This window comes from Physeter macrocephalus, chromosome 8, assembly GCF_002837175.3.
Source record: "Physeter macrocephalus isolate SW-GA chromosome 8, ASM283717v5, whole genome shotgun sequence".
Classification (NCBI taxonomy): domain Eukaryota; kingdom Metazoa; phylum Chordata; class Mammalia; order Artiodactyla; family Physeteridae; genus Physeter; species Physeter macrocephalus.
The window spans coordinates 97884466-97899165 of record NC_041221.1 but is presented as its reverse complement, the minus strand read 5'-3'; the positions used below and the strand labels follow the sequence as shown (position 1 = coordinate 97899165).

The window sequence follows — 14700 nt, the reverse complement described above, 5'->3', positions numbered from 1 at the left end:
TATGTTCCGTTGCAGGCTAGTTTCCAATTCCTGTGATAAAAAAGCATGTTTTTCCTTGTAACATAGAAGAATCTTTGTTTATTCACTTGAGAATACATCATTTTAAAGTACTCAGTATAGGTAGTAGTGTTTTCTTTAGTTCAAAGGACCGATAAGAGTGAAAGGTTGAGTATAGAGAAAGGAGGTCTTGCAATTCTGTTATAGGCTGGGCTGAGCTAACATAGACTCTCACTCTGAAGCACTTCTACCCACAAACACATGAAAATGCTAAATAATATAGAGCAAAGGAAAAAAAACGTAGATGTGCAGCTGAACTTTAGAGAAAACTTTGTTGTGCCAGGAACAGAACGGAACTCAAAGTCAGAGCAGTAAGCTCTGAGCAAACAGGGCAATGCAGGATATTTGGAAGGATACAGGCCCTCTGGACAGGGTGCTGGGATTGGGACTGGAACTTAGTATTTGGCTACAGAATTAACTCTCCTTAAAGCTGGGACCTTAGAAGGGTTGTCTTCTCTGAAAACAGTTTATAGAGTCTCCCTATATGTGCCTTCAAGGACATTTTTTGGTGGTGAGGATAAAATGGAATTCGTTTTACCAAAATATTTTGAAAGCTATAAAGAGATATTAAAAATTTTGTCTTAATTGGAGTATAAATGAGAAAAGGAGCCATAAGGGCCAAACAGATAACAAAAATGAATGAAGCTGTCCAGGTGTAAGACATTTGTTTAGAGGAGGCGACTGGTGAATTGGAGGTCATATCCTTCATCAAAAGGAACCAGTGCTACTTAGATATAGACAATTGTGACCATGTGGGAAGTGGACCTGGTGTTTTCAGATCGTCTGATTCTTCAAAATAAAAAAAAGGAAGAAAAAATTTCTTCTTAAAATTATTTTCTCCAAAACAGTTTTAAGTTAGATGACTTGGAGGAAGAAAAAACCGGAAAGAGAAAAAGTAGAGGCAGAGAAACCAGGAGTAAGAACAAGAAAATTTCTGTGGAAGACTTAGGCTTATGGTGTTTTTGAATAAAAGTAATGAGGTAGTATTAGCTATTTATTAATTCACAAATATATTTTCAGAATATGTCAGGTACAGTGCTAGAAAGTAGGGATACAGTTGTTAAGTAAAACACCCCTGTGCTTATACTAGTTTATGTTAAGCATACACTAAGTGCCAGATACCATGCTAGATGTCTAATGTAGTCTGGGGGAAGAGGTCTAGAACTAGGGAAGAAGGTGGGACGAAGATTAACAAGTTTTCCAGGTATGGAGAATTGCTTTATACCAAGGCTATGAGGTGAGAAAGCATGGCAAATTCAAGGGCTAAAGGAGGTTAGTGAGACTAGGGTGCAGAATAGAGATATTTAAGATAAATTAGAGAGGTAGGCAGAGATCAGATTTTAGTCATTTTATCCCAAGAACAAAAGTGAGTCATTAAAACTCCTCAAGATGCTAGCTTCACCAGAGGCTGTGAGATGGGGCCAAGGCATATGTAATTGAAAACTTGGAGAGGGATGGTCATCTTCATGTTTGTTAGAGTTTGAAAAGCATTTCTCAGAGCCAATCCACAGATAAAGAATCATAACATTTTAGTTATGTGGAACTCATGAGGAAGTAAACCATTGACAATAGCTGCACTAAAGCTCCTAAAAACTTAACTTGAATAAAACAATTTAAAAATGGATTTAATGTCTTACTGAACAGAATATTAATTTTTCATGGTCACTCAGGTTATTAAGAACATTCACTTACCATAACCTTGGGAATATTGGAAAAGAATATTGGCTTTTATACTAAAAGAACCTGTGCAGATGTGAATTTTGAGCACTTTTCCTACTGTCAGACAGCTGGAAATTTTGAAGGCAAATCAGAAGGGCCAAAAAAGGGAGCATCTCCTAGCTGAGTCAGCCTGGTTGAGTAGCCTTCTGGGAAGTACAGCCCAACATTTCTGCTTATGTTTCATTTGTCAGAACTTTTAGCTAATAGCCATACTTAGCTGCAAGGAGTTTTTGCTGTACACTTTTTTATACTGTGTAGACCATAACATTGGGATTTCTGTTACTAAGGAAAAGAAGACATGCTGAGTTGGGTGACTAGCAGTTTCTGAGGCAGCTGTTGTATACAGCTGGTCTTTAATTTCCCTTCCTTAGTGTTTTTATCTTTCCATATCTCTTAAGGAAAAGCGTTATGCAGTTCTTATATTTTTACCTATTCAGCTTGGCCATTTTATTGGCTGAATATTAGATACTTTCATTTTTCATGCCACTGAATGTTTGCTTACTTGCCTGTTTCATATGCATTTGACTTCTGCAACTTTAAAATTTCCTCATCTTTGTACCTTTTACTACTTGAATATGAGATACCACAATATTGAATATTAGTGACAGAATCTTGTGGTATTGGAAAAAATTTTTTGTTTATTAACATTTTAATTTTGAATTAATTTCAAATTATAGAAAAGTTGTAAGAATTTCAAATTACAGAAAAGTTGCAAGAATAGTTCCTGTAATATGCTTCTGCCTGGATACACTGATTTTTAGCTTTTTGCCACATTTCCCTTTTATTCTTTCTTTTTATACATATATGTTTATATACATGTTTATGTAATATGTATTTATTTTTCCTGAATAATTTGAGAGTACGTTGCAAAAATCATATCCATTTATGCTTTTAAAACTTCAGTATGTATATTTTTAAGAACCAAGGAATTCCCTTATATAAGCCCTGTATAGTTATTATATTCAGGAAAATTTATGTTAGTATAATACTTTAATCTTTATTCTGTATTCCAGTTTGGTCAATCATCCCAGTCATCTTTCAGTACGGGGTTCAGTCTAAAATTGGATTTGGCTGTCATGTCTCTTTAATCTCCTTTAATCTGAAACAGTTCCTCTTTCTTTGTCTTTCATGACATTAGCATTTTGAAGGCTATAGGCTAGTTATTGTATAGAATATATTTCTCAATTTAGGTTTGTCTTATGTTTACTTACGATTTGATGCAATTTATACATCCCCTGCACTCTGCATCCCCTGGCTGGAGAACTGTGTGAGTGATGATATGTCTTTCACAAAGGTATCAAATCTGGAGGCTCATAATGTCTGTCTGTCCCTATTGGTGATATTAGTTTTGATCACCAGGACAGGGTGATATCTGGTTTTTCCACTGTAGTTTCTAATTTATCCATTAATACAGCTAATAAGCAATTTGTGAGAAGATACTTTGAGACTGTTTAAATCTCTTACTCATCAAACTCTCCCCCTAGATTTAGCATCTTTTGATGATTTTACCTGAACCAGTGTTTTCTGTGATGATTGTAAAATGGTAATTTTCTAACACTGCCACCCTGTCCACATTTACCAGTTGGCATTCAGAATTCTTTCAGCCTGTCATCTGCCATCTGTCTGTCTGTCTTTCTACCTACCTACCTATCATCAGCATGGACTTGAGGATTCCTGTTTTATTTACTAGGTAATAATCCTTTACTGTCTGTTTTGATGCTCAAATCAGATTGAGCTGATGGAAGCCCCTTCAAGTTGCCTCCCATATCCTGTTTTTTCTTCTTTTCTCTTTAGTATTTTGCTTTTTGGCACAGCAAGCTTGTTTAGGTTCATCTGGTGCCTTCCCTGTCCCAGCCTTAGAATCTGCCATTTCTCAAAGGACTTCTAGTTTACTTAAGTGTGGATTTGTATTTAGGAATCAAGACCTGGGTGCTAGGTGATTGTAAATTTAAAACTTCAAAGGGGATGTATTTACATTGGTTGATAAATAGCAAATAAGAAGATACACTGCCGTAAATACAAAAAAGATATATGCAGAGGGTCATTTTTTTGTATCATTGTTTGTGGTATCAAAAGACTGGTTCATCTTTGAGGGACCGGTTGAAACTATGGTGTATCTACAAAATGGAGTATATGCAGTTGCGTAAAGGAAAGGGGACTATATCCCTACACTGCTATGGAATGACCTCCAGGATACAATGTGTGTATAATATGACATTTATATAAGATTGTAAATATGTTAATAATCATTTGTGAAAAGGGAATATAAATATACTCTTATAATTTGCTTATACTGAAAAAGGGAAAATAAGTGAAAAACTTAAAAAAATAATTTCTGAAGGGGGAGAGAGGTCATGGTGTAGAGGAGACAAGGATGGAAGCTGGATTTTGATGATAACTTTGGTAGCTCTCAAGTTGGATCCAAGTAAATAATAAAGCAACATTAGATCAAAGTGAATAAAAAGCGGTTCCTAAAAATGAAAAAAAAAAGCAAATGACCCTAATTAAACAAAATTAGTGACCATACAGAAGTTTGGTGATCAAAACTAATATCATTAATAAAATATCACTATTTTAGTGGCTTCAAAGCAATAATTTGATAATAGGGGTGAGTATTCCTGAAGGCCAAGAAGAATTGTGAAGAAATCTTAACTTTTAGTTAAGACGTCTTAACTAAAATTTAAGACGTCTTAACTTTTATTTAAGACGTCTTAACTAAAATTTAAGACGTCTTAACTTTTAGTTAACGTTGTTAATCAATGTTATTGCTATTTTGAAACTATTATGTATATTCTAAGATAAAGCAAATAAATAATTTTATTAGTGTCATTTGGAACCAAGAAACTCAACCCAAGTGATGGTATAAATATAAAATCAGAGAAGTAAAAAACCTACAAATTTGGGCTTCCCTGGTGGCGCGGTGGTTGGGGGTCCGCCTGCCGATGCAGGGGACGCGGGTTCGTGCCCCGGTCCGGGAGGATCCCGCGTGCCGCAGAGCGGCTGGGCCCGTGAGCCGTGGCCGCTGGGTCTGCGCGTCCGGAGCCTGTGCTCCGCGGTGGGAGGGGTCACAACAGTGGGGGCCCAAGTGCAGCAAAGAAAAAAAAAAAAAAAAAAACCTACAAATTTGACTTGGAAATACAGTGTAAATCCTTAATGCATTGTCTCTAAAAATACACGTATCCTAGCTCATCTTATTAAAAAAAAATCTTAAAAACAATGACCAATCCAGTAGTAATAGGCTCACCTAGTACTCAGATTGCAATTAATTTCCATCTTAAACAGAAGCGGAGCTTTTTGATGAAATGCCTGAGTTACAGTCTGAGGCAAGAAATATACAAGATGAGCGTGGTTCATCTCATCAGACCAGAAAGTGAGGAAGCTATCAAAGAAGACTTGAGGTCTTGTGAAAAGGATTCGGGAAGTAGTAAAGGGTTTCCTGTTCACTAAAGAGGGGACAGTTTGGGCTTTAACAATGATAATGGATTGTTAAAACTCATCAAATAACTTCAAATCCATGAGTTCATAATGAGACTTAGAAAATTACTGGTTTACTTACTTTGAAAGGATGCTAGCAATTTAACTCATTTTGAAAGCTGGAAAAGAAGGAAAAGAAATGTAAGTGCATTTCCTGTATGAACTGTACCTCAAAGTTAACAAATATGGTGAGGGAAATTTTCTCCTTATAGAAGAAGTATTCCACCTACTAGTGAAGAAATGATATAATGGGTAAATAAAGAATGATATAATATCACCATTTTACTGCCTCTAAATAAATAGTGGATGAAGTCCCTGTAGGGGTTATGAGGAACTATATAATGGAAGGATAAGGCTGAAAATAACCTGAACACACAGATCAAACAACCTCATACAAAAAGAGACAACCAAACATTGTTTTTTCTAATAGAAGTCCACAACTACTCTTAAAATACATTCTTGCCAAGAACTGAATTTAAATCTGAGCCTCTAGATCTAACAGTTTACAAGAAATACAAGGGACAGAAAAATCTGTCAAATAATACCACAGAGATGCAGTCAGTAAAATCTGGAAAGCAGGAAATGTCTGCAGGAAAAACTGCCTAATTTATTCCACAAAATAAATTGCAAGGGGAAAAAAAAAAGAGGGAGAGGGAACTGTTAGGTTAATGAAAGAGACTTAAGAAATACGTGATTCAGTTGCAGTGTATGAATTGTGTTTGGATTTACAGTCCATGAAGAAACAAAATCAACTAAAGAGATAAACTAAACTGGATATTTAATACTATTTAATAATAATATCATATTTAACATTAAGGTATAAGTGATTTTGTTTTAAAAATGATACTCATTTTGTGGATGTTTAAAAATAGGAGTTTTTTTGTTGTTTGTTTTTACATGAGTACTAAAGTATTTATGGATGAAATTTTAACATGTTTGAGATTGTGTGTTTGTGGGAAGCTGGATTATTTGAAACAAGATTGGTATGAGTTGTTAATTGCGAAGCTGGTTGTTAGATAAATGGTAATTCATTATATTGCTCTGTTGTTTATATTTGAAATTGAGCATAGAAACAAGCTTGAAAAGAAACTTTAATTTGAATTGCTATTTTATGTTTAAATGTTGTATTTCTACTTAATTTACCCTAAGAAAACTATAATTTTATCAAAATACCCATAAACATGATGGTGGGTTTTATTTTTTAGGTAAATTGAGAAAGATGAGGAAAAGAATTCAGTGTTTTTAATAATCTACCACCTTATTACTGTTGGGCTAGTGAGATTTAATATAAGTAATAACTCTTAAGTGGTATACAGATACTTATATTAAAAAATCAGTGCTATTGATTATTACCTAAATAAATAAAATGTTAATTGGAGCTTAGAAATATTTTTTATAGTCAAACTCGATTTGTGAATTTTATGTAAGACGTTGTATCCGTATGTATCTTTGATTTGTTTGCTTATGTATACATCTATCCACCCACCAAACATATTTAGCCCTTCATTTAGTGCTCAGCATACAAAGAACAAGTAAGAATTCCAGCACTCCAGGAACATATGGTAGAATACCAAAGGTTAGGATACCAAAAAACAAAAGAAAACAGAAAACTACAGTGATTATTATATAATGTGTGTATGGGCAAGATAGTAATAGGTACAGGATGCTGTGGGAATGCTGAGGTAAGTATTCCTGATTTAATGTTCAGGTGATTTAATGTTGGAGTCAAGAGAGATTTGTTGGAGAAGTACCCATGAAGTGAGGCTCAAGTAGAAATTATATAGTGGGGAAAAAAAGGGAAGTAATTATGCAAAAGCAGGAAGTGGGAAGAGAAACTCTCTCTCAGAGAATTACAAGTAGTTTGCCATCACTAAAACTAAGGGTTTAAGTGGGAAAGTGGCTGGAGATAGGTTGGCAGAGACAAATTCCTGCACCTCATAGGTGTTTGACCTTTGTTACAGAAACACTGAAAACTTATCAAGTTAGGCCATGTTTAATTTTTATTCTAGAAAGAGCATATGCAGCTGTGGGCTGAAATAGAATTACTTCATTAGGGAGAGGCTTTTTACCTATTTTCGCTCAGAATTTTATGTCTGAATATAGATTTTTTCCCCCCCCCGAACCTATATATATTTTCTTTCAATTGTTAGGATTTCCTTTTTAAATAAATTATGTAAAGCACTTACATGGTTCAGAAACTGACAACTCATTTCAATCCTTGTTCCCTCTTCTTTCTTCCCTCCCCTCCCTTTGTAGGTAACCATTTTTAATTTAATTGTTGTTTCATGCTGCCATTATTGCTTTTTTCAGAAGCATAAGCAGCTATGTGTAAACATTTCCCCTTTCATATACAAAGGAAGCATACTATAAACACTTTTGTATCTTGCTCTTTTTACCTAACTATATCCTGTAGTTCATTCTATGGCAGTATGTAAAACATTGCTTGTTAATTCTTTGTCTATTCTTAATCCTGCTACAAACAACTAAATAAAATAAATACTTTATACTTTTAATACCTAAGGTGAAGACATTCTAATAATAAACCTATGCCTTTAGAGTAGTCTAGGCTCAGGCTGTTAGCTTTTATCTCCAGCCAGCTTTTGCCTAGAGAGTATGAAAGGAAGATTCCTACATTCACTTAAGAATTTTGATTTATTAACAAGGAATTTTGACTAGCTACTTTATGACTAATCAAGATATAATTAACAATATAGGCTCATGATAGTTCCCAAATTCAATCATCCGTCCATTTACTTTTCAGGTATTTACTGAGCGCCCACCTGTGTAAGGTATGCTGGGAAAAATAAACAGTACCCTCAAGAAGCTTGTAAGCAATTAAAATGATACCCCTCTGCTTCATTCTTCTTTCCTAAGGGATTAGTTCATCTTCACTTTCTTCTAAATGTTCCCCGATTACTGTACCTGACTTGTTTGTATCTTCAGTGCTCCGCATACTCCTAGTTCAGTTATCTTAAATATGCCCAGAGTGGTATTTATTGGTTGACATGACTGTCTCTCCATAACAGGTTAGAAGTTATTTTAATGGTAAGGACTTCATCTCATCTCAGTCTTCCCAGTGCCTAACGAATGAAAGTTCTCAGTAAGGTTTATTGAATAAATGAAAAACGTCTCTTGCCTAGTGGATTAAAGGAAAAATAAAATTGTGTGTCAGGAAAAATATCTTCTCTGATATTCTTGTTGAAATTTCAAGGGACCCAAGTAAAATACAGTAAGGTAAATTTTGTTTTTGTTTTTTAATTAAAAGACACTATGCTGGGCTTCCCTGGTGGCGCAGTGGTTGAGAGTCCGCCTGCCGATGCAGGGGACACGGGTTCGTGCCCCGGTCCGGGAAGATCCCACATGCCGTGGAGCGGCTGGACCCGTGAGCCATGGCCACTGCACCTGCGCGTCCGGAGCCTGTGCTCCGCAACGGGAGAGGCCACAACAGTGAGAGGCCCGCGTACTGCAAAAAAAAAAAAAAAAAAAAAAAAGACACTATGCTGTTCTTGAACCAGGTGTCTAGAGGGTAGAAATTGTGGCAGAAATGTAGAAAAACATATATTCCACTAGATTCCCAGATTTTAAAAATAGGCATATGTTTGTTCACACCTTAAGCATTTTAATTTATATCTAACTTTTGGAATCAAAAGTCTTCTTGAAAACTTTTATGTCTGTGTTTCCATATAGAAACTTCTTGCTCTCGAAAAGGAGAAATTACTTTTAGAAAGGGATTACTTTTTGATATTGCAGGATTTTCTTAGAGTAATACCTCCATCTGGTGGTTCTGAAAATTACAGCAAGAGAACATGAAGCTTGAGTTTTGCTGTGTGTTGGTGTATATTATATTACCTGTTGTTTCTCATGAAGCCAGATGAAAATACATCAAAAGCTGAGTCTACCATGTATTTCAAAAATTTAATGCCCTGGTTTTCAACAATTCAAATGTAAACACCAAGTGAACAAATGGCCTTTTGGATAATAGTAATTTATACAATCATTTATTTAGTACAGACCATCTCTAGACTACTTTGGACTGAAAATAGGTACTGGAGAATGAGATAGTTTCTCATTGAACTATTAATTGCTTTCACATGTGTGTGTATAGAGGCTAGGAAAGATTGAGAATTTGCTATTTCAGATTTATTACTAAGGAACCATAAAAGATTCAATAATTTTCTCAGAGAAGCAATTACTGATCTTATTTTTTAGTAAATTTTATTTTATCATAGTTTAGTGGTAATAATTTACATTCATTCCCCTGAGATGATAGAACATAAAATGTAAACTTGAAAACAAGTTGAAACTATAAATTAATTTGTTTTCTACCTTTTGCTATGAGAATTTTTAACACATTTAGCCTTTTCGTCACAGAATTCATTCTTTATGTTTACTACCTCAAATAGCCTTTTAAAGATAGGGCCTGCAGCTTAAACTTTTTGTTTTCCCAACTTTCTAGCCCAGGATTCTGTACTTGGTAGGTTTTGTTCATTATCTTGGAGGAAGATTGTGATCTGATTGCTTGTGTTTTATCCCAAACTATACTAAATCTATCTAGTATGTCAGTTATTACCAGAGATTAACATTAATTCCTTTTTCTATTTGTTTGGTTATAGACAGTTGACATATGAACTAAACAAGGTTTAATGATTTGGGGCTTTTTGCTGAGTTAAGAAAAACTAAATTTTTTAATGAATTTTGTTTGAAATCTGTTTATTTTCAAATTGTAGCCATTCGGATGATGATTCTGGGTCAGCGTCAGGCTCTGGATCTGGTTCAAGTTCTGGAAGCAGTAGTGATGGAAGCAGTAGCCAGTCAGGTAGCAGTGACTCTGACTCTGGATCCGAATCGGGCAGTCAGTCAGAGTCTGAGTCAGACAATTCCCGAGAAAATAAAGTTCAAGCAAAACCACCGAAAGTTGATGGAGCTGAGGTAATAAATAAACTATCCAATGAAAGATTTCTTTTATTATTTTGGGAAAATTTATAGCTTTGGTTTAGAGCATTCTTAATCTAGCTTTTAGAAAATGTTAATTTCAAATATACACTTTAAGTGATTCTCAAACTTGTGGTTCAGTATCTGTGGACTGATTGACTTGGAAGAGAAGCAACCTGTAACTATATGAACACATACAAAACTACCAAACTTTGTAACGCATACAAAAATGAACACATGCAAAACTTTCTCTTTTTGAGGCAGAAATTGTTGCATAAACTTTCATTGTCTCATGGATAAAAATTTAAGGCTTTGTGAGGTCTTTTTGTTAATCTTACAGTGTGATCTCTACTTCCAAGATCTTCAGAGGAGCTACTTTATTGCTAATAGACTTTAATAGAACTCTGCTTCCTTTAAGATACATGGTAGAATCGGCTAAGGGCCATTCTGTTTAAAAAAGCCTATTACAAGATTTACTAAAACTTGTCTATACCTCAGAATAGTATACAGTAGTGTTACTTAGAGTACCAGTCATGATAAGATGCTTGAGCCAAAATATACATACAGCTTCCTTCATTCAGGAAGTCTTGCTACCACAAACAAACAAAAACAAAAAGTCAGTTGAACTAAAACTGTGCTTAGTTGATTTGCATTCTGACTCAAGCTCTTCATCTTCACCTCACACCAATTAAAAAAATAGCAGCCGCACTTTGAGTAGCACTGGTGTCATATATTAAAACATCATTTTTGAAAATAATAGTCTTAATACCAAAGAACATATTGATTGATTGTGAAACTCAAAACACCGTAAATTATTTATATACAACTAAAGCTCAGCATTTTATTTTAATTATATTGCAATAATATTGTATTACGTATAATGTGAGTAAGAAAAATAGTCTTAATTTATTATTTGGAGGCAGTGAAAATGTTGGTACTACTTTTCAATAAATTAACCTTTTTCCAGTTTTCTCAAAACTTTGTTCTTCACTTGTTTATATTTCTATTATAGTTTTGGAAATCTAGCCCTAGTATTCTGGCTGTTCAGAGATCTGCAATGCTCAAGAAGCAGCAACAGCAGCAACATCAAGCTTCATCTAATAGTGGATCAGAAGAGGTGAGTTTTCATTGTGAAAACTCTTATCTGAAAAGTAGATATGATATGTAATCATTTAGGTAGCTATTTATGAAATTACTAGAAACAGTAAGGGTTTTAAAAGGATAGGAAAATAACTACATTTAAATATGTGTATCAATAGCCTTGAAATGTAGACATATTTTTATCCAAATTTCCTCTTGTTTCTAAAACAAACAACAGAAATTTGTGCATTTGCTCATCACAGCAAAACTAGAATAAACTAAATATGAATACTAGGAAAATACACAAACACACACGTATGCACTCACATATATGAATGAAGAAATACTGTACTGTTAAATCATATTTGTACAGAACATTAATAAGAGAATTCTCAACATGTTTTTAAAAGAATAGGCTGCAACTGTAAACAGTGTAGTTCCTGTGTGCATATGAACACACATGCAGGTATGTTTGCACAAAGACATTCAGGAAGAACTGTAGGTTTCCCCAACTATCCGAAAGTAGAGTGTTCCTTTCCTAAGCAAAATGGTGTAAAGCAAAGAAGCTATTTCCTTAGGACACATCTTGCTAACTGTTGTGCAAAATAAATGGAGATAAAGCACAGATGCTCACAGACACAGTTCAGAATTATGGCAGCTAGTACTGAGATGCGGAGTGTAGTTTCCAGGGAAGGGGCTTGGAGGTGCTGTTCTCGCTGCTCCGCATCCTTGCCGCCTCTATAACAGCTCTCTGCAAAACAAATGCTGAATGCTGTTTTTTGCTTTTTGCTGGTTTTTGTAAAAGTAAAAATTCTCTTTGGATTTTTTTCAGTTAGTGAAACAGGTACCAATGAAGGTTTTTTGTAAAAGTGAAGTGATAGAAATTGAACTTTCAAAAAGTGGGGGATATTTATATATCAAAAACTGCCTGATGAGGAAGAAAAATATTAAATGAAAATTTGACATACCAACAATTAGGATTCCTTTTTGAGGCCATAATAGGCAACAGTAATAGTCTCCAGAGACAGTAGATTATAAGATTTTATACAAAATGCTGACATTGTGATGTTTACCTAATTTCACTGGCTGTTATATATTTGCAATAAAAATGTTATTAATCACTTTATGTGCTAATTAATGGTATAACATGGAAAAAAAGAGCCTTTATTATTAAAGTGAATGTTAATAAAAAGTAATAAAAGTAGTAAAGTAATAAAAAATTAATAAAAGTAATAAAAATGTATTATGGTTAAATTCTAATCATTAATAACATTAACTTTATATATTTTTCTTTACAGGATTCTTCTAGCAGTGAAGATTCCGATGACTCATCGAGTGAGGTCAAAAGGAAAAAGCATAAAGAGTATGCCGTTTTGTTCAACTGATTACTTTTATATCAAGAAAATCCTAATGATTTTGTATTTCTTCCTTTATGAACAATTGTTGCCCAAAGTGAACTTCTTGGTTCATGGCATTTTGTTAGGTTAATTTAAACCATTAATTTTTAACTTTTATCTTTCTGTGACAACCTGAGTTTTTTGTGCCATTTGTTTATTTCCTATAACCCCTCTCCCCTATATATTTTTAAACTTCAAAGATCTTCTTAGTCACAATATCAGAAAATCTTGATAACTTGAGAAACCTATATAGGAGTGTAGGGACCAACAGATGATAGATTTTAGGTGATTCTGATGTTCATAGCTATCCTTACTATTTATCTGCACATGAAATTTACTTCTTCTGTAGAACTCATTTAGAACTCACTGTAATTTCTTAAAGATCTTGACCCAGGGGGCTTCCCTGGCGGAGCAGTGGTTGAGAGTCCGCCTGCCGATGCAGGGGACACAGGTTCTTTCCCCGGTCTGGGAAGATCCCACATGCCGCGGAGCGGCTAGGCCCGTGGGCCATGGCCGCTGAGCCTGCGCGTCCGGAGCCTGTGCTCCGCAACGGAAGAGGCCACAGCAGTGAGAGGCACGCGTACCACAAAAAAAAAAAAAAAAAAAAAGATCTTGACCCAGGAAGTGTTAAGAGTACCTCAGATCTCAGTTCCGATATTTTAGATGGTCTGAGGTTTTTTTCCTTGTTTCTCATTGTTCCAGTGTCTTGTCTTTTATTTTTCTCTTTGTCTTGAGTATTCTGCACTTTCACTTTGGTGCATCCAGCTTTGGATTTGTTATTTATTTATCCCACTTTATGCACTTTATTTTATGCATCTTTAATGTAAAGATTCATGAGTTTTACTAGTTTCTGAAAATTCAGTCATTGTATCTCTAGGCATTTTCTCTTTCCCATTCTGTAAATCTTCTCTGTTACTACAGTTAATAGATATATATTGTATCTGTCTTACTGGATCATATCTGTTGTATATATTTGTTGGATCATCTGTCCTATCCATGAATCTTACTGTATCATGTTTTTTATCCTTTTATTGCTATGCTACATTCTGGCTGATTTCTTCAGATCTGTCTTCTGTTTTACTAAGTGTATTTTCAACTACTGTGTCTCATCAACTGTTTAACTCTTCCACTGAGTTAGTAATTTCTGAACTTAGCATGGGTGCAAGTGAAAGAATATTTTTAAAACAAAAGTAATTTGGGATGATGGATAGATTTGGTTGGATATAAAAATCATAATATTTATTATAAAAATGTAAAACGGAGACTTTTTCATCTATCCTGCCTATTGCTATTGTCTAATGTGCAAACTCTGAAAAAATACTCAAGATAAAAAAATTAGCTTCTTTATTATGTTTTATATCATAAACCAGATTTTATCATGTGTGCTTGCTTGTGTAACCCTTAACACAGTTATAATTGATGCAAGCCATGCAGAGCAATGGAGTAGCAACAGCAGCTGTGAGACAGGATGTAGTGTATATGTAAGAACTTAATGTGTATCTTTCATTTGAAGTTTATATTATAGCAGAATATTAACAGTGCATCCAATATTTTTTTCTTTACATGTTAATTGGAATTAAATAGACTAAAAATAGTAATAAAGTTAAGGTAATAATTGAATGTTGGTTAAGATGGAATTTTTTGTTTGTTTTTCCATTTTCTGATACCTTATTTTAAGCTTCTTAATGAACGTGTTGTATGTTAAAAATCATTTTCGAAGGGCATGTTTTTAAAAATCACAATCTCCAGAAAATTAAAATGAAAGGGATTAGAATCTCTTTTTGAAATGGCAAGTATAATAATTATACAAGATTTTCAAAATTAAACACTGTGACTCTTCAAATTAACATAGTGTTTTCATCTATACTAATAATCAAAATAGATCTACTTAATTTGCCTTTCATTGAGGTATAACTAAATAATTAACAGAAAACTATGGAGTTGGAGAAATCTATGAAGAATATTTTCTAGCATTTTTCTTATTCTATAGACATTTGAATATTTTTATAATGGGTGAAAGCAATATTTTTGATATCAGCTG

At 34.2% G+C, this 14700-nt stretch overlaps 1 protein-coding gene across 3 annotated transcripts in view; it reads left to right on the top strand.

Moving 5' to 3' along the window:
- The window catches only part of CHD1 (chromodomain helicase DNA binding protein 1), a 78530-nt gene that overhangs the window by 18862 nt on the left and 44968 nt on the right, over positions 1-14700 (top strand). For all 3 annotated transcript variants that reach the window (XM_028493101.2, XM_055086698.1, XM_024129700.3), the window contains exons 3-5: positions 9978-10179; positions 11195-11299; positions 12561-12625. In XM_028493101.2, the coding sequence (XP_028348902.1) occupies positions 9978-10179; positions 11195-11299; positions 12561-12625 (372 nt within the window). The remainder of the gene's footprint in view (positions 1-9977; positions 10180-11194; positions 11300-12560; positions 12626-14700) is intronic.